The 22,195-nt window shown below is 35.3% G+C and overlaps 2 protein-coding genes across 2 annotated transcripts; both read right to left on the bottom strand.

Moving 5' to 3' along the window:
- Window positions 1–9,491: 9,491 nt before the first annotated feature.
- Window positions 9,492–9,653, bottom strand: LOC122105445 (keratin-associated protein 19-9b-like). The gene has a single exon (XM_042676674.1). The coding sequence runs from the start codon at window positions 9,651–9,653 to the stop codon at window positions 9,492–9,494; it is 162 nt and encodes a 53-aa protein (XP_042532608.1).
- A 6,697-nt stretch (window positions 9,654–16,350) lies between these two features.
- Window positions 16,351–16,524, bottom strand: LOC122105444 (keratin-associated protein 19-9b-like). Its single transcript, XM_042676673.1, has one exon. The coding sequence runs from the start codon at window positions 16,522–16,524 to the stop codon at window positions 16,351–16,353; it is 174 nt and encodes a 57-aa protein (XP_042532607.1).
- Window positions 16,525–22,195: the final 5,671 nt, after the last annotated feature.

Genomic DNA, 22,195 nt, shown 5'->3' with positions numbered 1-22,195 from the left:
TCAAGCCCCTCTGCAGGGACCCCAGTGGGGCTCCACCCTGTGACATGTCTTTTCTTTTACTGCAGTAGCATTAAACACAAGCCGTCTTACTACATTCAGCCTTGTTTCTTAATGGTACTGGACGCAAAATTGCTAGTTCTAAGTTAGAAAGGTGGACACAACATGAAACTTCTGCTGCAGACAAACACAAATAGAGTAACTCAAATCAATGGGCAGCTTCTTAAGTTCTTTAATGACTGCAAGTTTTTTGTGCACCTGGGATGGCTAAGATCTTACATAGGAAGAACAAAGCCCAGCCACCACAGCCACAAGGTGATAGCTAAAGCCACTGTCATATCCCAGGCCACCAGACCTAAAGACTACTTCAGCAGTTGCCATAGGAACACATTACACTGGGGGTTAAACAATTGGTTTGATAGTGGAAAAAATAAACATCTTGAGAATGATAAATGCGAAGAAACCAGTATTTCTGTGTGGACACTCACGGCAAAATGTGTGACACAACCCAATGCATAAACTTCATTTGCTTTAAACATCTATCTCTGATAGAAATTGGCACCAAGAAGTTAGACCTGCACTGTTTAAGGGTAGCTTCAAACATACATGAAGAGAAGTTTTCCTTTGAATGTGATTGTTGTTTCTAAGCTCAGGTATTTATATGGAGAATTAAGTCTTATTTTCAAAGCTAATGACTGCACATACTTCTACATTTGGCAGGCAATAATTAAATCTCTTACATCAGGCAGCTTTTCTCTGGCATTGCCAGAGAGTTTGTTTAATCAAATGATATTTCTTTCACTTTAGCTAGATAAGGTTTTGATTTGTGCCAAACCACATTTTCTTTCTTATAAAATTTCAATAAACCAGCATAAAATCAGGGAATTATCATGCATAATGATATAACTTTGAAACGAGAGAAAAAAATTTTATTCAGAGAAAATAACAAACATTCGGCCATCCTTTCATTTACCGATTACACTTTGTGACAATCTAGCTACATAATTTAAAGCCACAGCTATTAAATTGAATTCAAGTACCGCACACCACATCACAATTCCCTTCCACTAATTTACATGAATTGTGCTTCTGTTCTTACAACTGCAACTTTATTTATTATTATTATTATTTTATGCTGGTATTGGGGCTTGAACTCAGGGCCTTATACTCTCACTTGGTTGCTTCACTAATGGCTAGGACTGTACCAGTTGAGCCACTTCCTGAATTTTGCCAGTCTCCTAGATTTTTCTGCCTTCACTGGCTTCCAACTATAATCCTCAGACATCTGCTTTGTGAGTAGCTGCTAGGCAATTGTAGTCATACTTCAAATTTGACATTATATCATTCTACTAAGTGTTCGGACCTATATGCACATATGAATTATGTTCTCTAGAAAATCTCTAATAAATATTTTAGATCATACTCTTCTATTGAACTGTTCTATTACTGACTGTCAAATTTTAATATAAGAAGATAAACAAGAGTCTTATAGTACTTCCTGGTTCCAGGAAGTTCGTTTTTCCATTTCAGTCACAAGATAGGTTATATGTGTGCATGCATTTGTCTATGTACGCACAAAGATAGCATATGGAAATCTGAAGAGAAAAAAATAAAATTATACTAGGAGGTATTTGAAGATTTGGTATAGAAATTCTGGAGAAGATATGAACTAAGACTGTATCTCAAACCATTAGAATTCAAGAGAAAATAGTACAGGAGAGACCCCCTAAGAAACTACTGTTTTAATTTGTGCTAAAAACAGGACCAAGAAAGATATAAGTATAAACAGACCAGAAAAAATAGACCAGAAATTATACTTGAGAATTAAGTCTTGCATTTACATTATTTGTGGGGGCTTGGGGATATGCTTTGAATAATCCCCATTGGGAAGATTCAGTGAATTTTATTCAAGGTATTACCAAAGAATTTAGAACATTTTTATAATAATTTGGTATCAGGATGAATTGTATGTAAATACTTTTTAAAGTCTACTAATCAGGTTATAATGTAGTTTTAGTATGGTGTGAAAAAGACTGAAATTAATACCGTTGTAACCAGATGAACAGGAACAACTAGGTAAAGGTATTTATGCAGTAATTTACACTAGAAGTTTCCAATTTTCAGATCTTCCTATATCAGCCCTCCTGTTCTTAATCTGGTCTCATTCACCAGAGTTAGTTGGTCAGTAGTATCCAAATACGACTCAGGTAGAAGGCTGAAAAGCATTCACATGAATTTCATAATTTTTCTGTGCAAATGGTAATTCTGTTTTTTGCTTCTCGGCATCTGTGTGAGAGCATGCCGAGGCTTGCCGGCTTTAAGCATACAGGTGTCAGAATGAAAAATTTCAGTGCTCTAGTCATCACAGCCAAGGGAATTCTAAATCCTCTGAATAACAGTTGTGCAGCTGCCCAGATGTGTGAATGAGCCAGGTGAGAAAGTACAGCTACCCAGCCAATGTGGAGCATTCCTGAACAATAACAACTGACTCGAAGTTGCACAAAGATTTATTATGAATAATGGTTATAGCAATGGTTAGCAGGTATAGACACATTATGTCAAGTTGATAGTAGACTCAGACATGTCAAAAATCAATAGAAATTGAAAAGATCAGAGATCAAAGGAAGCCAAACATGAATTAGATATCCACAGCCAATCTCCTCCTCCTGGAAGGCAGAGGCCAAGAACAAAACTTGGAAAAAGCTCGGCTATCCAAGTTTTAAAAGAACAAGGGCAATGACCATAAATGAGGAAGCAGGGGAAGAATCACTTGATTTAGGACGTGTGTGTGTGTGTGTGTGTGTGTGTGTGTGTGTGTGTGTGTGTTGACATATGGCCTATTGATTCTCTGATGACATACATCAAGAGAGTATTCTAAACACCAAGAAAGTATCTAGCCACATTTTTATCTGTATATTTTTACCCATCTGAGCATTCAAAAGTATCTGATGTAATCACAAAAGACCCACCCCCTTGCATCTCAGAAAAATCTTTTTTATAGCAATTTTTATTGTGATTAAGTGATTACATAAATTTCACAGCAGTGTGGAATAGTGATGCTTAGTTAAAGCCACAAACACATTCTAACCTCTCAGAAGAATCTACTACATAATGACATGGAAAATGGAACAGGTGTTACGTGGACCACTTAATTTTTGTGGTGAATTTATTCCCATTCATATTCACAATATCTAGTATTAGTAGATATTGTGTGATTCCAAAATCAAATAAAATCACAAAATAGGCAAAACTCCTATCACCTTAAAAAGTTATAACACAAAACTCTGCCATCGTAGAGCTGTGTATAAGGAACACAATAAGAAGAAATAGTCCCACTGGGTAAACACTATTCAATACAAAATAAAGATGACTAAGAAATTATAAAACTTTCAAATCTATTCTGTTAAGATGAATGGGAATGAATAAGCCTCAAGTCTTGGATGCTTCAAAAATGACTGAAAGAATCTGTAATTACAGAAGTGTCAATGTCTTTCTTGCAAATGTATTCTCTAGTGTAAAAGGAGTCACAACTAGTTCCTAGCAATGACGATTGTATAAATGCACATTTCTATAATCTATAATTGGATGTGAGTTATGTGGTGAATGCTTGAGGGTGAGGAAGACTTGAAGGATTTTGCAATGTCCTGTTAACAAAATGAAACTAGAAAGATGGCCTTGAGTAAGATGGCCAGAGTGTGTAAATAAAGTCGAAGTATATTCTATGCATGAATAGAACAGCACAGTGGAACTCCCACTTTTCCCAACGAATATCACTAATAGAAAGATTACCAAAAAATGATTGAAAGGTTTCACAAAAGATACATAATTAAGCCAGGTGTCAGTGGCTCACACCTGTAATCCTAGCTACTCAGGAGGCTGAGATCTGAGGATCACAGTTCAAAACCATCCCAGACAGGAAAGTCTGTGAGACTATTTTCTCCAGTTAACCATCAGAAAACCAGAAGTGGCACTATGACTCAAGTAGGAGAGCACTAGCCTATGCCCAGAATTACCACAGAATACCTAAGCAGCTATGTATCATTCATATTTCAAGAATAAAAAGAAGACTGAGTAATGATACATTGGCTTAGAAACCTAAGTCTCCCCCTGTTAAGAGGCTGCATTTCCATTGCTACTCATCTTTATGCTCTTTTTGAAATCTTCACCACTGACTTTGGAAGGGACAAAAGAAATCATCTACAAAATATGAGAAGATGGTAAGAAAAGAAAAATCAGAGGTTCTTCCAAAGAAAGAGAGACAAAAGTAGCCATTCCTCCGGGACATTGCTAGATGAAAGCCAGCACCTTGCTACTGAAACCATTCAGGTCGTAGCCATTCTAATAGTTGCAAAATCAGCACAGCCTTGTCTAGGCGGAGAGAAGTATGAGTCGGGTCTGATACTGAAGGCGAATGCCTAAAACTTACTGTCAGTTTCTGTAATAAGAGATCTCACTCCTGTGATTTGCACGTAGATAACCACGACACAGGAGCTTTGTTCCCTTTGAAAGTTCATCTTTGGCAGAAATCAGTACTGTAGAGTCAACTCTAAATTGAAAACAATTCTGAACATGCATGACGATGTTATTCCTTTGAATTGAGTTCAATTTTTATTTCTCAAGTACAAGCTTTGTATCAAAAAGTTGTTCTCATCACTTCCAAATTCAAGTTGTCACGTAAATTTACATCTAAACCTTAGAAATCAAGCTACCTGAATTTCAAGTAGCCTGAGTAAATTATTGGCAATAACAGTTTTATTTTTTTCTTCAGGTGGGCTGTCCCTCACAGCGACTCTTTATCATTTTTTATAAATACATAAACCAATGTGAGCATTTTAAACAATGCCATATCAATTAAATCAATTTGAAATCATGGAAATGGAACTTTTCAGTTACAAGTTGAGAAAAACTTGATGGGTTTGGAGTCTAGGGTATATTTTAGTGGGAAAATTATCTAAACACTTGTTATTTATGAGAATCATATGCAAAACATGTTAAAAGCTGATTGGAGCCTACATTTTCAAGTTCTTTCCCTGAGCATCTTATAACTTGTGATAGACATGAACTCTACCTATGTGTATCTTCTTACAGTATATTTTCACTCTGAGCTTTTTCTCGTATTTACTTTCTCACTCTGAAATAATTCCTTCCTCCTTTCCATAAAACCTCTTTTGAACTTTGTAGTTCACAAATGCTGAATAGCATATTCCTGCTCTTTCAAAGAACCCCTAGTAGAATTATGACTTTTTGGTTTTTGTTTTGTTTTGTTTTTTCCAATGCTTCCTTGAGCCATTAAAATACTTGAAACATTTCAGAGAAATGAAGCTTATCTTTATATTCTTAATGTATCTTGTGTTAGCAGAATATATTTTCAATAATTTTATTTCTTTCAGAAAAACAAAATTTTTAAGTTCTTTATCATTTGTTTGATAGGGAAGAAATTAAACATGAATGTCCTATATTTGAAATTGTTAAACAAAGGATTACAATTAGGAATAAATAGCTAATAGAACCCAGAAGCATTTTATCAATTGACAAGGATGGTGGTAGGCCTTTGGGCAGATGATTGACTGATGGTTAAAATATAAGCAATTATTCTTCGACATTAAAGCCCATAATATAATTTTATTTATCTATATGAGTATGTTTCTTTTTTTGCATACATGTAAGCAGTATTTGATTAATAAAAATGTATATATATTTAATAAATAAATAATGAAAGGCATTATAGAGAAAAGTAAAATGATAGGTTATGGCTTTAAGTTAAAAGAATGACAAAGAATCTATGATTACAGAAGCTTCAATGTCTTGCAAATGTATTCTCTAAGTGTAAAGGGAGTCACAACTAGTTCTTAGCATAGAAACCATTGTAGAAATGCACATTTCTATAATCTATGATTGGATGTGAGTTATGTGGTTAATGCTTGAGGGTGAAGGAGACTCGAAGGCTTTTGCAATATCCTGTTAACAAAATGAAACTAGAAAGATGGCCGGGAGTAACAGAGGATGTAAATAAAGTCAAAGTGAATGGAAATAAAGTCAAAGTGAATGGAACAACACAATGAAACTCCCACATTTCCCAGTGAATATCACTAATAGAAAAGTTACCAAAAAAAAAAAAAAGGTTGGAAAGGTTGCACAAAAGACACAAAATTAAGCCAGGTGCTAGTGGCTCACACCTATAATCTAGCTACCCAGGAGACTGAGGTCTGAGGATCATAGTTTGAAACCATCCCAAGCAGGAAAGTCTGTGAGGTTCTTATCTCCAATTAACTATCAGAAAACCAGAAGTGGCGCTGTGACTCAAAGTGGTAGAGTACTAGCCTTAAGTGAAAATGCTCAGGGACAATGCCAGGCCTAAGACCCATGAAGGAAAGAAAAACAGAATAGACAGTGAATTAAGATAAGTAAAATTTATTTGCCTTTTAAAGACAAGAGTAAAATTTACAAGCTGCAAGCATTTTTTTTCTTTTTAATAAAAGGAAAGGTAATGTGTTATATTCCCTTACGTTAACTTTATTTTTAAACATTAGATGTCTCATTACTTTTTGTCTGTGTACAATTATTTATGATGAAGTTTCTTCAGATCTCAAATCAACCAATGATAAATCAGCATAGAATTATTTTTGGAAACAGTCATAAAGGAGAATGTACTCATAATATATTAGTTTTTGAAACTATATGACAATATGTATTTGATACATAACTATAGATAAGTACGCACTAAGTATTTGCTACAAAACTGTATTAACAAGTTCTTGGTATATTCTTAAACAATATAAAATAAGTATTTAATATTTAAAGCCATTTGGAGAAGTTTCTTTGACTCTTTCTGATAGATACTATTGTTAGCTGTATCATAGAAAAATATTTTGGTGTGTTTCAGTTATCATAATAATAAGTAACATTTACATTTAAAATTACATTGGATAAACATGACAATCAAATAATAGTTTGCCTGCAAGGTATTTTTAACCTGGTAATTAAATTTGGTAAGGTAGACACAATCTTATGTAACATGCTCATTAATTTTCTGCTCAAAAGTATATTTCTTCCTTTGTTCAAACACCCTGACCACCATCTTTATTCAGATGGTGAGCTCTTGATAATGTGACACACCTGGATACTTTTTTTACAGTTATTCATAATCATTCTTCAGGATATTCTTGACATAAGTTGCCCTCAAATTCCTTTCCTTTAAATATCACTCCTAGAAGCAGAGTTTACATTAAGACTTCTTTGGCAGGGGCTAAGATTCCTACCGAAACCTTTATTTTTTTCTCTGAAAAACAGTTTTAGGTACATTCAGTTGCCTAACAGTTTTCATAAAATATTTTCATTATCTTGTTATTTACGTCCATATAATGAGCAAGAAAACCCAGCATTAACTCTTTTGAATTAACTTTACATAGTTGTACAAAGGGGTTTCCATTCAACATGCCAGCTTAGTGTCATTCTTGTTCTGCCAATAGCATTTTTTGTTTTCTCTCCCATACAATGGCTAGTATTTTTTCTAATAGGGTTAAATTCTAATATTTTCCCCCCAAAGAGTTCTATTTTTATTTGGGGGTATTTTTAAACTACATTTCTTCATATTCTTTACTATCTTTATGCCTGGCCACAAAACAATTGTTGAACCATGATATGACGTTTTGCTTACAGAAAATTTAGCAAATGTGGAAAATCTAGGACTTCAGTAAAAGTATCCTTAAATCATTTGATATTTTTGTGAATTGTCAGGATTGTTCAATAATGTTTCAAAATTTCTTTAGCAGTGATTTTATAAACTATTGCTAACTTTTTTGCAGGTTAGGTTGTAATATTTAAAATTTCTTGCTAGCTTCAATTTGCTGTGAAGTAAATGATTAAATGTTTGTTTAAAGGGCTAGTTTCAACTTGAATCAGTGAAATTCATCAGCCAAATCAGTCCACATTTTCCAAATCATAAAAATTACAAATGATCAGTATATGCACAAATTAATAAAGTATTAGTGAGAAATATTTGAGAACCATGATGATTTCTGTGACTAGCCACATCAACCAAATGTTATATTGAGAATCACATCATTTCTAACCAAAAACAGATGACTGGAAGTCTGAAAATGCCAAAGAAAAACCCATAATTTAGAAATGAAAACAAAAACTCAAGTTTGAGAAACGTCTCCAAATAAAAGATTTGTAAGACGTAAGTAAGGAACCATTGCAATATTCAATGGCTGAAGACAGTCTCCAAACTGAGTCAAGCACCAGTGGCTTACTTACACTTGCAATCTGCAGCTACTCAGGAGGCTGAGATCTTGAGTATCAAAGTTCAAGGACAGCTCAGGTAGAAATGTTTGCTAGATTCCATCTCTAAAATAATTGGATTGACAATTGGAGAAACTAATAATAGATCTATATTTAAAGGACAAATGTGGTTTAAAAAACATTCCTTTTCCTGGGATACTGAATTCAATATAAGTGTCATTTTAAGCAAAAAAAAAAATATGTGAGTTGGGACAAGTTATTTGTTAACATTAGGAATATGTCAATATGTTAAGTTTTCTAGAATATCAAATCAGAGAAACATCTCAAATATACCAATGAAAAGAAAGAGTTAATAGAGTATAGGAATGTACATAAGAAACTAGATATTCTAGTAGAATGACTCAATTCAATAATTCTAGCTACTCAGAAAGTTGAGATCTGAGAATTATGTTTCCAAGACAACTCAGGCAAAAACTTGAGACATTAATTAATAAGCAAAAATCCATAAATGGAAATGTAGCTTAAGTAGCATTCAATTACTAGCTCAGGTCCTGTGTTAATCTCTTGGTAATAGAAAGGGAAGAGGGAAAGAGAAAGAAAGAGGGAGAGAGGAAAGAGAGAGAAAGAGAGGGAAAGAAAGAAATAAACCTGGGTACTGGTGGTTCACACCTGTAATCTTAGCTACTCAGAAGGCTGAGATCTGAGGATCACAGTTTAAAGCCAGCCCAGTGCAGGAAAGTGCATGAGACTCTCATCTCCAATTAACCACCAGACAACCAGAAGTGGCCCTGGGGGTCTGGCCTTGAGCTGAAGAGCTCAGGGACAGAGCCCTGGCTCAGAGTTCAAGCCCTACAACCAACAAAAAAAATGAAGAAAGAAAGGAGAGGTGGGAAGGAAGGAAGGAAGGAAGGAAGGAGGGAAGGAAGGAGGGAAGGAAGAAAGAAGGAAGGGAAGGAGGGAGGGAAGGAGGGGAGGGAGGAGAGGGAGAGAAGAGAGGGAGGAAGGAGAAAGGAACTTTTAAATAAACATTTAGTGAAACTGACAATATTGCAAATAAAAAGCCTAAGTAGAAGTATTTTAAATGAGACAAAGTGCAAAGGATTCATAGGGAATATTTATTGGCTTAACAGGTCTACAAGTATCACAGAAAAGAAGAAAAAATTCATGTGAATAGTACAGCAGACATAATAATGGACAATTTGAGTGATGGAATCTGGATCAGGAATAGATCATCTCAGATGGCCATGTGTTCAGTAAAATCCGGAGGACCAGTATCTGCCATAGAAAGAGGGGCGGTAGTAGCTATGTCCATAACCACCATAGCCCCCAAGACCATAGCTGGAACCATAGCCATAGCCCAGGCCACCAAAGCCACCAAGGCCACCATAGTAGTTGCCGTAGTAGTAGCTCATTGTGTCAGGAGGTGAGGATTGGTTTGATCTTGAAGGTGAGTTTCCTGAGAATGAATGTTGCCATGTGCACCTGGACTTTTATACTTTGCCAGTGGAGCTCAGACAAGCCACAACAAACAAGAGTCATTACTTTAAAATCCATGTTTGGAGGAAAATAGTACTATTAAGCCATACTTTGCATTTTAAAAATATTTCCCAATATTAATGAAAATTACATTCTTGTGGATTCATTCCTGTGGTATAAAGAACTATGCATTTCATTGAACAATTATCATCTAGTCTACAAAGCTGGTATTCTCATAGTTGGTATGTGAATATCTTAGAGATCAGTCTACTTCAGATATATGAGACTTTCGTCATTGTGCATCATCAGTTCTTTATTTTGCTCTGACTGGATTTCCCACACAATATTGTTTTCTGATTAAGAAAGGAGCTTATGTAAAATTACTCTGTAAAATTATTTTATCTAGACATGATGAAAGATATGAAAGATATGACTGTTAGGTTGAATATTTCTAGAAAGAATGTGGATCTGCTACCATGTTGACACATTCTGGTAATGAATTTTTAAACATGTTACTAGTAAAAGTGATGTTTAAGCCATCATTCCCACAATAGCTTATGTGACATAACCATTGCACTTAGATGTGATGTCTCATCTGATCCTTAAAATTGGATTTTCAAAGCCAAGCACTGGTGGTTCATGCCTGTAATCCTACCTACTCAAAAGGCTTAAGATCTGAAGATCATAGTTCAGAACCAGCCCCAGCAGGAAAATCCATGAGACTCTTATCTCCAATTAATCATATAAAAACCACAATGTTTATAAGAACATTTTATCTTTAATTTCTGCTGCACTTCATGGTTAACTGACTTCTGTTTAGAACCTGATTATTTTCTGCACATTAAGTACTTCCATATGCAAATCAAATTCTCCACAGAAAGCAAAAAGAAAATCTTTCCAAATAAAGTTCAATGTCTCAAAAGAAACTGTAGAACTTTCAAAATTGTTGTTTTTGTTCACAAGGCAAAAGTCTGACTTTGTATCAGTAATTCTCCAAATCTGCAGTTAAGAGGTAAGGTCATATTTTAAGTTAATTTCACACAACCAGATAGTGACAAACCAACTGTTCACCCTCATAAGTTCACTTTTCTGCCTCAACTCAACTTTTCCCTTTTCTGAAAATAGAAAAAAGAGAGAAAGAGAGGAAGGAATGAAGGAAGGAAGGAAGGAAGGAAGGAAAGAAGGAAGGAAGGAACGAAAAAGCAAGGAAGGAAGGAAGAAAAGAAAGAAAGGAAGAAAGAAAGAAAGGAAGGAAAGAAGAAAGAAAGAAAGGAAGAAAGAAAGGAAGAAAGAAAGAAAGAAAGAAAGAAAGAAGGAAAGAAAGAAAGAAAGAAAGAAAGAAGGAAAGAAAGAAAGAAAGAAAGAAAGAAAGAAAGAAAGAAAGAAAGAAAGAAAGAAAGAAAGAAAGAAAGAAAGAAAGAAAGAAAGAAAGAAAGAGAATTGGTGCTGTAGCTCAAGTGTTAAAGTGCTAGACCTGAGCAAAAGAAGCTTAGGAACTGTGCCCAGGCCCATAGTTCAACATCCAGGACCTGCATAAAAAGAAACCAAAACTCAGATTTTCACCTTAAATTCTTTGTCATTCTTTCTTAGTCTGAAATAATTAGTTCCTGCCCTTCTAAGAGCCTTCTTCAACACTTAGAAAGATAAATACCTACTTCAAACAAACAAAAAAGTCGTGATTGCTATATTCCCAATGTCTTTATTTAATATGTATTTTTATTGTAAAGATACTGTACAGAGGGGTTACAGTTATATGAGTAAGGTAATGAGTACATTTCCTATCAAGCATTGTTATCCCCTCCTTTGTTTTTCCCCTACCATCCCTTCCCTCCCCACCTCCATAACCCCTCCTTCCCCCACCCCAAGTTGTAGTTTATTTTCAACATAGTGTCTTGCACATCTCATTGCTACAATGGGTCGACCTGTATCCTTGTTTCAACATTTTGTTATTTCCCTTCCCCTCCCCCAATTAGAAAAATGTATATACAAGATGCAGGGTACTGGAATCAAATACAGATTTGCAATGCCTTGTATAGAATTGCTTTGTACTTTTCTTTCTTCCTTCCTTCCTTCCTTCCTTCCTTCCTTCCTTCCTTCCTTCCTTCCTTCCTTCCTTTCTTTCTTTCTTTCTTCCTTTCTTCCTTTCTTTCTTTCTTTCTTCCTTTCTTTCTTTCTTTCTTTCTTTCTTTCTTTCTTTTTGGTTGATCATGGGACCTGAACTCTGGGCCTGGGCACTGTCCCTCAGCTCTTCAGCTTAAGGCTACTGCTCTACCCCTTGAAAGCCACTTTCTGCCTATGTGGTGCTGAAGAATTGAACCCAGGGCCTCATGCATGCAAGGCAAACACTCTACCACTGAGCTACCTTCCAGCCCTTTCTTTCCTTTTTGATAGTACTGGGATATAAACTCAGAGTCTCATTATTACTAGACAAGCATTTTTCTTCCGATATGCTTTCAATTTTTTATTTCTATTCATTTGTTTTACACATAGCGTCTCACACTGTCACCTGACAGGTCTCAGACTGTGACCTTCCCTGTTTCTCTGACTTCTGTGTGCAGTGGATGATGCAAGTGGACCATCACACCCAGTGTGTTTTCATTTATGAACTGGTTAATAACTGGGTTGAAAACACTTTGAGGAAGGGATTTTATATGTATATTCACAAGAAAGTACCTGGTAGAAGTAAACTGTGTATTCATCAAATGTTGAATTATTTTTAATCCACTAATTTAAATTTTAGGAGTAGCTTATAAAATACAGAGGGAAAAATATTTAAATGCTTTATATTAAAGATTCTTAAGACTTACACCGAAATGACAAATATTCACATTATGGTCAAATGGGTTGCAATAATTCTAGGGGCAGAAAGATGACAGATGAAAAAATTGATTAATGACCACTCAGTATGGGTTAAATACTACAACTTAATAGCTTTCACAAACATAATATATCTCTTTATATTTAATATTTGTGGATCTGTCACCGGTACACATGTATGAATGTATATTTGTATAATATCTACTTGAATCAGTCAGGGTAATATATCGATGTAACATACTGTGAGGTGGCAATTACTTAAAATAACAAAAATATAATTTAAAATAACGATAATAAAACACGTGACGTGAGTGAATTTCCAGAGTGGGTTAGGGTATTGAAGAAATGGGGACAGTACCATGACTATCAAAAACTCTCATAGGTGAAAATGAGTTGAATGCAGATGGCATCAATGCGTTTGTGAAGTAATTAGAGAGAGGAGACACAGAAGTTTAATGCACCCTAAGTGAATAATAGGAATCGTGTGCTCTGAATGAGCAAAACCTTGTACTTAGGTTCAGAGTTTAAATATGGAATAATTAATAAAGATCTTGACTTATGACAGGGTGCTTCCTGCGTTATAATCTGAGCTTTGCTTTAGGACAATCAAGGACATTACAGAAGTAATGTTTTAGGGACCTGTATGACTTCCATGATATAGGTAATATACAGAATTTTTTTTTTGTCGGTCGTGGGACTTGAACTCTGGACCTGGGTGCTGTCCCTGAGCTCTTCAACTCAAGGTGAGCACTCTACCCCTTGAACCACAGAGTCACTTCTGGTTTTCTAGTGGTTTATTGGAGATACACATCTCATAGATTTTTCTGCCCCAGTTGGCTTTGAGCCGTGATCCTCAGATCTCAGCCTCCTGAGTAGCCAGGATTACAAGCATGAGCCACTGGCACTCGGCAGGTAATTCTTGAGAAGATTATATAGAAGACTTTTTCAATTTCCTATTGTATAATGAAAAAAAAAGGACTGCAAAGAATTAGTGTATGATACGTAGTTAAACTCAATACCATTTATGAAGACTTTTCAAGGCAAAGGGGAAGTTTTTAAGCAGCAGGTCTCTTTTCTCACATTTAAATGTGTTGAAGTGTGTTATATCCTTTTGGATTAGATTTATTTTTTAAAATAAGTTTAGAACAATATCAGGCTCTAAGATTTCTCATTACTCTTTTCATAAGGTTAAATAATTATGATGAAGCCCATGTCTTTAGATTTCTTATCGATGATCATTGAAAGTAAAGCACATATTTTGGAATGAGGTGATGTAACTTCTTCATGTTCATTAAATGACAAAAAAAATTTATGCTTTGTTTATATATGAGTCATGTTCCTTTCACAACATATATGACATATGATCTCATAGGTGCTGGTATACTTTTGATCCTTTTTTTCCCATCCTGTATTTTTTTTTCCTTTCTTTATACAGACAAACAAAGACTTAACAAAAACCACAGCGCATTTTTCTTAGAAAGAATGAGGCCATGAGTGTAAACTTTACCGCTACCAAATTCGTTGAATTCTATTTTCACTTACAAAAATTAACTGAGGGGCTGGGAAGGTGGCTCAGTGGTAGAGTGCTTGTCTTGCATGCATGAGGCCCTGGATTCAATTCCTCAGCACCACATAAGCAGAAAAAGCCAGATATGGCTCTGTGGCTCAAGTGGTAGAAAGCTAGCTTTGAGCTGAAGAGCTTGGGGACAGTGTCCAGGCCCAGATTTCAGGCCCCATAACTGGCTAAATAAATAAATAAATGATAAAAACAAAAATTAACTGAAAGTTTCAGATGGAGAATTAGATATAGTGGTGATTAAGATATAATGATAAAATCCCATTGTATGAATTCATACAACTAATCTTTGCTTATAAAATGTAAAAAATTAAAATAGCAATCAAAGCAGTTATATTGAAAAACAAGACACAAGAAAATATTGGTAGTGGCTTAGTTTTATTTGAAAAGCTCTTAGAAAAATACATATTTTGGTGCTCCAGCAAGTTTTGAAAAGTTAATTAAAATGCAAATTAACAGCATTAGGCAATTTTTGAGGTGTTTCTTACTAACTAGAATTAATATATAAATAGAAATTATGAAAAATGATGTAATTACATAAACATGTCAATTAAATAACATTCCTCCAACAAGTTATTTTCACTTGGCAATCAAAGAGCAATGTAGATGCAAATCATCTAAAATGAAATTCTCATTAATTTTCTACTGAGATATATATTTATTTAGCTCTATTAGTAAGCAAGATTTGCACTTTTATTCTGGTCACAAGCAGTAAAACCGTGATTCCACATTTTTTTCTTCCTTATTTTCACTGAAATAATCAGTCTTCAGAAAAATCCTTGAAAAACACCATATATTGAATCCCAGTTTGCTCCACTGAAAACACAAAACAAGAATTTGAGTCCTTGTTCGACAAAAATCATGATCATCACTATAGTATTTTATCTTACAATTATTTCCTCAAACATAATTTTTCTCACCACAACCATCCTTAATTTTTTTCTGAAATATATAATACACATCTCATTGTGCCATTATTAAAACCATATGAAATTTACTAAGATATTTCAAAACTGACCCCCAAATTCCAGTTTGCTCTTTTATTCTCTATAAAATAAATTCTTGTTCCAGGGAAGAAGGGAGGGAAGATGCATTGACTCAAAATCTAACCACAGCACGGTTAATGTGTGAGAAAACGTAGATTTATGCTTACAAAGTTGAATGATACATATTAAGAAATAAAAGATAAAGAAACATTAAATAGATAAAGTGTATTTCCATGCTCTCTACCTGTATAAAATTAGAATCTGGAGGACAATGCAGTCTGAAAACCAGCCATGTGGATATCTTTTATTATTTCATAAAAGGACCCTTGGAGGGCACTCAGAACCCAGGCTGCACAACAGGACATGGGCAGCTCTTCTCTGCGTCATTCATAAACTGATGCTATTTCAAGGGCAAATACACTTTGAAAAAGCTCTTTTCTGATATAGTATGTGCAGAAGAGATGTGTCATTGAACTCTTTTTTGATGTGGGTTGTGAGGAAGTATATATATATATATATTTAATCATAAGAATATATATTTAATCATAAGAATTAGGGACAGGGCTGGGAATGTGGCTTGGTGGTAGAGTGCTTGCCTAACATGCATGAAGCCTTGGGTTCGATTTCTCAGTACCACATAAACAGAAAAAGCCAGAAATGGTGCTGTGGCTGAAGTGGTACAGGGACAGTGCCCAGCCCTGAATTCAAGCCCCAGGACTGGCAAAAAAAAAAAACAGCCAAAAGAAAATAATGAAACAATTAAGAAAAGAATTAGGGACATTTAAGTCTATTTGATGTACAAAATTTCAAATTAAAGAAGGACCAACACTTGAGTGTATATCACATTCAGTGATAAAAATTACTAGCTAAATAAATCAAGATGCACTGTGTTTATTAAGTGGCTGCTTTGCTAAGTGGCAACCCCTTTGAACTACTTAAAGACAATAAATTTTAAAAAGGAATAATTTTTTAAAAAGGAATATCGAAGTAGAGGTGAGCAACTAGATAATAACATGGAGAAAACAGGCTTCAGTGAAATACACTATTAAGAGTGCTCACAAAATTATCAATAAAGATATATGTATGTGCACAGATACGAATCAAACAAGGTTGGCAATGTTCTCAAGTAATGTTTATTGAAATAATATGGCTAGAAATAGGAGAAGGATGAAGAAATCTTGTAGTCAGCACTACCGGTGCAGAGATAACCAGCTTCAATGATGAGTTCAAGATCTGATCATCACAGTCATCTTTTCAGTAAAATCCAGAGGACCAGTATCTGCCATAGAAAGAGGGGCGGTAGTAGCCATAACCATAACCACCATAGCCCCCAAGGCCGTAGCTGGAACCATAGCCATAGCCCAGGCCACCAAAGCCACCAAGGCCATAGCCAAGGCCACCATAGTAGTTGCCATAGTAGTAGCTCATTGTGTCAGAGGCTAGAGCTTGAATTTATTGTTGAAGGTGAGTTTCTTGAGAATGAATGTCACCATGTGCACCTGGACTTTTATACTTTCCCAATGGAGCTGTGGCAAACCACAACAAAGGAGGGTCATTACTTTGAAAATCCATTTTAGTATTAAGCCATACTTTGCATATTAAAGATTCTTCTGACTATAAATGAAGTCTAGATAGCTTTGAACTCAATTTTAATTTGGTGCTCCGAACAAAGGATTTTACTAAATAATTATTATCTAGTCCTTAAAGCACATGTTCTTATAGTTGGTAAAATGTATATCTTAGAAATCACACTCCTTTATTTCAGATAGCATAAGATTTTTTTATCATTGTGAATGGAATATCTATTTTGCTTCTGATTTGATTTTATTCACAGACATGGTCTTCTCACCTCTGTGAACACAAAAAGAAACTACAATAATATCCAATATCCCTAAGTGAATGAAATCAATTCGAGACCATGGGAATGTATATTTTCAGAAAAGGTATATAGACATGTGAGTCATCTATCAAGTATACATAGTATAGTGATAACTTTGTTTCTTTATTAGTAAAGATGATTTTCAAGTATTGTCAAAAAGTAGTCCAAGCCTATTTTTCAGCTAATCCTTTCCACCAAAGCTTATGTGACAAATCCATTATCCTTAGGTGCAAATTCTCACATTAGTACTCAAAATTAGATTGTTATTCTAAAGTTTTGTCAGTCTTTCCCAGTGTGAAATAATACCTTCCTGTTCTTAGATCTTCTTTCAACCATGCTAGAACAGATACCTAATAACAAACTACTGATATTTTAGATTCACATTGTCTTTCACAGAAATTCTTTTCTTATTCTTTCATTATTAGTGGTGTAGAAACTTGACTTCAGGGTTTCATAATTACCTGGCAAGCATTTGATCACCTGAGTCATGGCTCCATTTTTTTCCTGTTCATCTTCTCTACATGTGAGGCAAACACAATCTCTGGTTTATAATTATTATTTCATCTTGAAATCAAATTTAAAAATTAAATAATGTCAAGCTCTAAGATTTCTCATTACTGCTTTAATAAGTTTAAATAATTATAATGAAACCCCCTCCTTTTTTAAGATTTCAATCAGTCAATGATTAAAGAAAAGGAAAGCAAACAATTTAAAATGGGGTAATGTAACTTCTTAAAACTTTATTAAATAACAGGAAATCCACACTTCGGGCATTTCAGTAATTATAAGGTATGTTTCTTCATACAATGGATGCCACATGATTTCATAATTGTGAGAATATAATGTGATTTTTCATTTTCCCTTCTCTTTGTTTTTATTTTCTCTGTTCCTGAGAAACAAAGTCACTCACAGGCTGATTGGGCCTTACCAAAATTCACATGTCTCACTGAGTGTGCTACATATGTGGTAGAGCATTTGCCTAGGATCCCAAGATCCTGAGTGCAAACTCCAATGTCTCTAATTAGTTTTCACATTCATGTGCCTATCCTGTGTCCTGAACTCAGGAACTAGGCACTGTTCCTGAGCTTTTATTCTCAAGACTAATGTTCTAGCACTTGAGCCACAGCTCCACTGCCAGATTAATGGGAGTTAACTGGAGTTAAAAGTCTCACAGATTTTCCTGCAGGGGCTATCTTCAAACCATGGTCCTCAGATCTCAGCCTCCTGAGTATCTAGGAGTAGCCCTAGTCCACTGTTGCTTGGCTTTAATTAATTTTTAAATGTGAATGTTAACCTGTTAACCTCAGCTGAAAAATGGAGGAAGGATAAAATACTGAGGTGATCGAAGTCTACTGTGGCTGGGTGCCAGTGGCTCACCCTGTAATCCTTGCTATTCAGGAGGCTAAGATCTAAGGATCGTAGTTCAAAGCCAGACAGGAGTGTCTGTGAGATTCTTATCTCCAATTAGCCACCAGAAAACCAGAAGTGGCGCCGTGGCTCAAGTGGTAGAGCGCTAGCATTGAGCTGAAGAGCTCAGGGACAGCGCCCCAGCCCAGAGTTCAAGCCCCATGACCAACAAAATAATAAAAAGTCTATTATACATGTACACCTTATCAATGCTATAAAAGATGTAAAAAGGGCTGGGAAGATGGCTCAGTGGCAGAGCGCATGCCTTGCATGCCTAAGGCCCTGGGTTCAATTCCTCAGCACCACATAAGCAAAAAGAAAAAAAAAGCCGAAAGTGGCACTGTGGCTCAAGTGGTAGAGCGCTAGCCTTGAGCTGAATTGCCGAGGGACAGCGCCCAGGCCTAGAGTTCAGGCCCCACGAACGAACCCCCCCCCCCCAAAAAAAAAGATGTAAAAAACAATCACAAAGGCTGAAAGTACATTATATTAAGAAATAGATACTATAAAACATCAGTAGCAACTTAGCTGTATTTTAAAACCTGAGACATACATACTTAGTATTGAAGCAAGTTTTGGAAAATCAATTAAAAGGCAAATTAACTGTATAAGGTAAAAATTCAGATGGTTTTTTTTACAGCAAGAACTAATAAATAAGTAGAAACTATGAAAAAATGTAATTGAATGAATATGTCAATGTAATAACATTCCCCCAACAAGTTATTTTACTTTGGTAGTCATAGTAGAAGTGTAGTAGAGGCAAATCATCTGAAATGAAATTTTCATTGCTTTTCTACTGAAATGTATGCTTCTTCTGCACTGTTTACAAGCAACAACACACTTCTAGTCATAAGTCCTGAAAAGTTGATTTTACCTAAATTTTTTTTCCTTATTTCTACTGAAAACATCAGTCATCAGAGAATCCTCAAAATCTGTTCCCTAAAGCCCATTTTACTGTTAACACCAAACGAGATAAAGAACTTGAGCTGGGATTTCTTTGTCAAAGACCAGGGCTATCACAGCAGCATTTCATCTGGCTTACTATTGTCTATTAAGCATAACTTTTCTTGCCACTACTGTGGCAAAGAAAAGTTTCTTCAATGAACTTTAAAATCTCACCGTGCTATTTTAAACCATACCTAACCAGTATGATATTTCAAACTGACTTTGTGCCTTTCTCTATGCATAATATACTCTTCTTCTTGTTTCCAAAACAATTCGCATACTACTTTTTCCTTGATGACTCATTTGTCTTAATTCTGATTTTTTTTTCAAGAGGCATGTAGAATAATGTTCTAGTAGACACCTTTTCTTATCTCTATTAACTTTCATGGTTCTTGCCACAAAGTAAACAAATTCTATGTTGAGAAACTTTTAAATATGGAAAAAAGGCTACAATTGCCATAAATCATTCATTGTAAAGAAGTGTGAAGTCAGTGCCAATTGAATTTTGAACTATTTTTAAACAATAATATTGCAGATAAGGGAAACCATGGGAACTATGTTTCTTTGAGTCTTGCTTACTTCACTTAATAATTTTCTCCAAGTCTTTCCATTTCCTAACTAATAGGGCATTGTCATTCTTTCTGATGGAGACATAGAATTCCTGTGTGTGTGTGTGTGTGTGTGTGTGTGTGTGTGTGTGTGTGTGTGTGTGTCGCATTTTCTTGATCCATTCATCTACTGAGGGGCATCTGGGTTGGTTCCATATCTTTAGCTATGGTAAATAATGCTGCAATAAACATAGTTGTGCTGGTGGCTTTAGTATGGTCTTGTTTGTGATCATTTGGGTAAATGCCCAAAAGTGGGATTGCTGGGTCATAGGGAAGCTCTATGTGGAGTCTTCTGAGGAATCTCCATACTACTTTCCAAAGTGGTTGAACAAGTTTACACTCCCATCAACAATGCAGTAGGGTTCCCTTTTGGCCACATCTCCTCCAGTATCTGTTGTTATTAGATTTCTTGATTATAGTCATTCTAACTGGAGTGAGGTGGAATCTCAAGCACAAGAGGTCAAAAGCTATGAACATTTGACCAGATAATCTGATGCTAAGCGAAGTGAACCCAAGATAGGGACACAAGAGATTTGCTCTTGTTTTTTTAAATGTACTTATAATGGACTATGTGATTTATTTTTGTTTCTCTGTATGTTCTTCCCCCATGGTACAACCCCTGTTGTATTTGATTCTGGTTCCTTGCATCAGTGTATACATTTTTCTAATTTGGGGAGGGGAAGGGAAATAACAAAATGCTGAAATAAGGATACAGCATGACTCATTGTAACAATGAGATGTACAAGACACTATGTTGAAAATGAACTCTACAACTTTGTGGGGTGGGTTGGGGGAGTGGGAGGAAGGAGTTGGGGAGGTGGGGAAGAAAAGAATGGAAGGGAAAAAACAAAGGAGGGGGTAATAATGCCCAATAGGAAACGGAATTATTACCTTGCTCATGTAACTGTAATCCCTCTGTACAGAATCTTTACAATAAAATATATATTTAAAAATAAAAAAGAAAGGATAAAAATATTATTTATTTCTGTAATTAATATTCCATTTAAAATATCTTGAATCTTTCAACTTGCTAAAATTTAAATACTTGCTATTTGGTTTCTTTAAAAAGCCATAATTCTACCCAGAGCCAATGGTTCACACCTATAATCCTAGCTACTCAGGAGGCTGAGAGCTGAGGAGCATGGTTCAAAATCCAACTCAGGCAGGAAAGATCTTGAGACTCTTATCTCCTGTTAACTAGAATGTCACAGTGGAGCTGTGGCCCATATGGTTGAGCCAAAAAGCTCTGGAACAGCACCTCGGTCCTGTGTTCAAGCCCCAGGGCTGGCACAAAAATATAAAGCTACAATTCTAACTGAAATTAATGAGATTCATCAAAGGAAACATACAGTATTTCGCTAAAGGAGCTTGTAAGTAATTAAGGTCCACATGGGCAGTGCACAAACCCATTATTAAAGAACTATTAGTAATGACCTGAGATCCATGAAGGCTCTATCACTCATTCTATTAAGTAAAAGTATTGAGTTAAATTTATCCTGGGCATCACTGACTATGGATTTGAAGATGTTTAATACAGGAGTTAGAAATCAATAGCCATTCTCACTTTGGGTGAAGGACCCAGGCCCAGCTCAAAGAGTGTGATCTCATTTATAAAGTAACTAAGTCACTAAAGACTTGTGTGGCTAAAGTGGTACAGCAATTATCCAGCAAAGAAAACTTCCTGAGTTCAAATGCCAGGATCTAAAATTACAGACAGATGATAGCATCTTAGGTGCCCAACAACCTATGAATAGATTTTTGAAATGTGGTGTACAGACACAATGGAGCATTACTTAGCCACAAATATCAATCAGCTATATAATTTGCTGGAGATACTGGAACTCTTCATAATACATGAAATAAAAAAAGACTGAGTCACAAATAGCACATACTCTATTAGATATGTGGAATTCATACCTTAAAAGGAATGACAGGAATATAACATGGATTCTGTCTAGAAGTGGATATAAGTGGGAAGGTGGGAGGAAAAGAAGAAGGGTAAATTTTGTTGAAGTATTTATACATGCATTATGATGATATAATAATGACCCTTGTTTTAGGAAAGTCTGAGAAGTATACAGGATTGTGAAGGGATACATTTTAATAGGTACATTGTATCCATGTATGATAGTATTACAATGAAACATTTTGAACTATTGATGTACACTAATCAAAATGTAAAAAGTAGAAATAAAATATGTTCATCTTCATAAAATCTACAAAAATGGAAGAATAGAACAAGGAAGAAAGGAAGAGAAGAGAA

The sequence above is a fragment of the Dipodomys spectabilis genome, unplaced genomic scaffold (genome assembly GCF_019054845.1).
Source record: "Dipodomys spectabilis isolate Male_0828 unplaced genomic scaffold, ASM1905484v1 ptg000032l, whole genome shotgun sequence".
Classification (NCBI taxonomy): domain Eukaryota; kingdom Metazoa; phylum Chordata; class Mammalia; order Rodentia; family Heteromyidae; genus Dipodomys; species Dipodomys spectabilis.
This window is presented reverse-complemented; position numbering and strand designations above follow the sequence as displayed.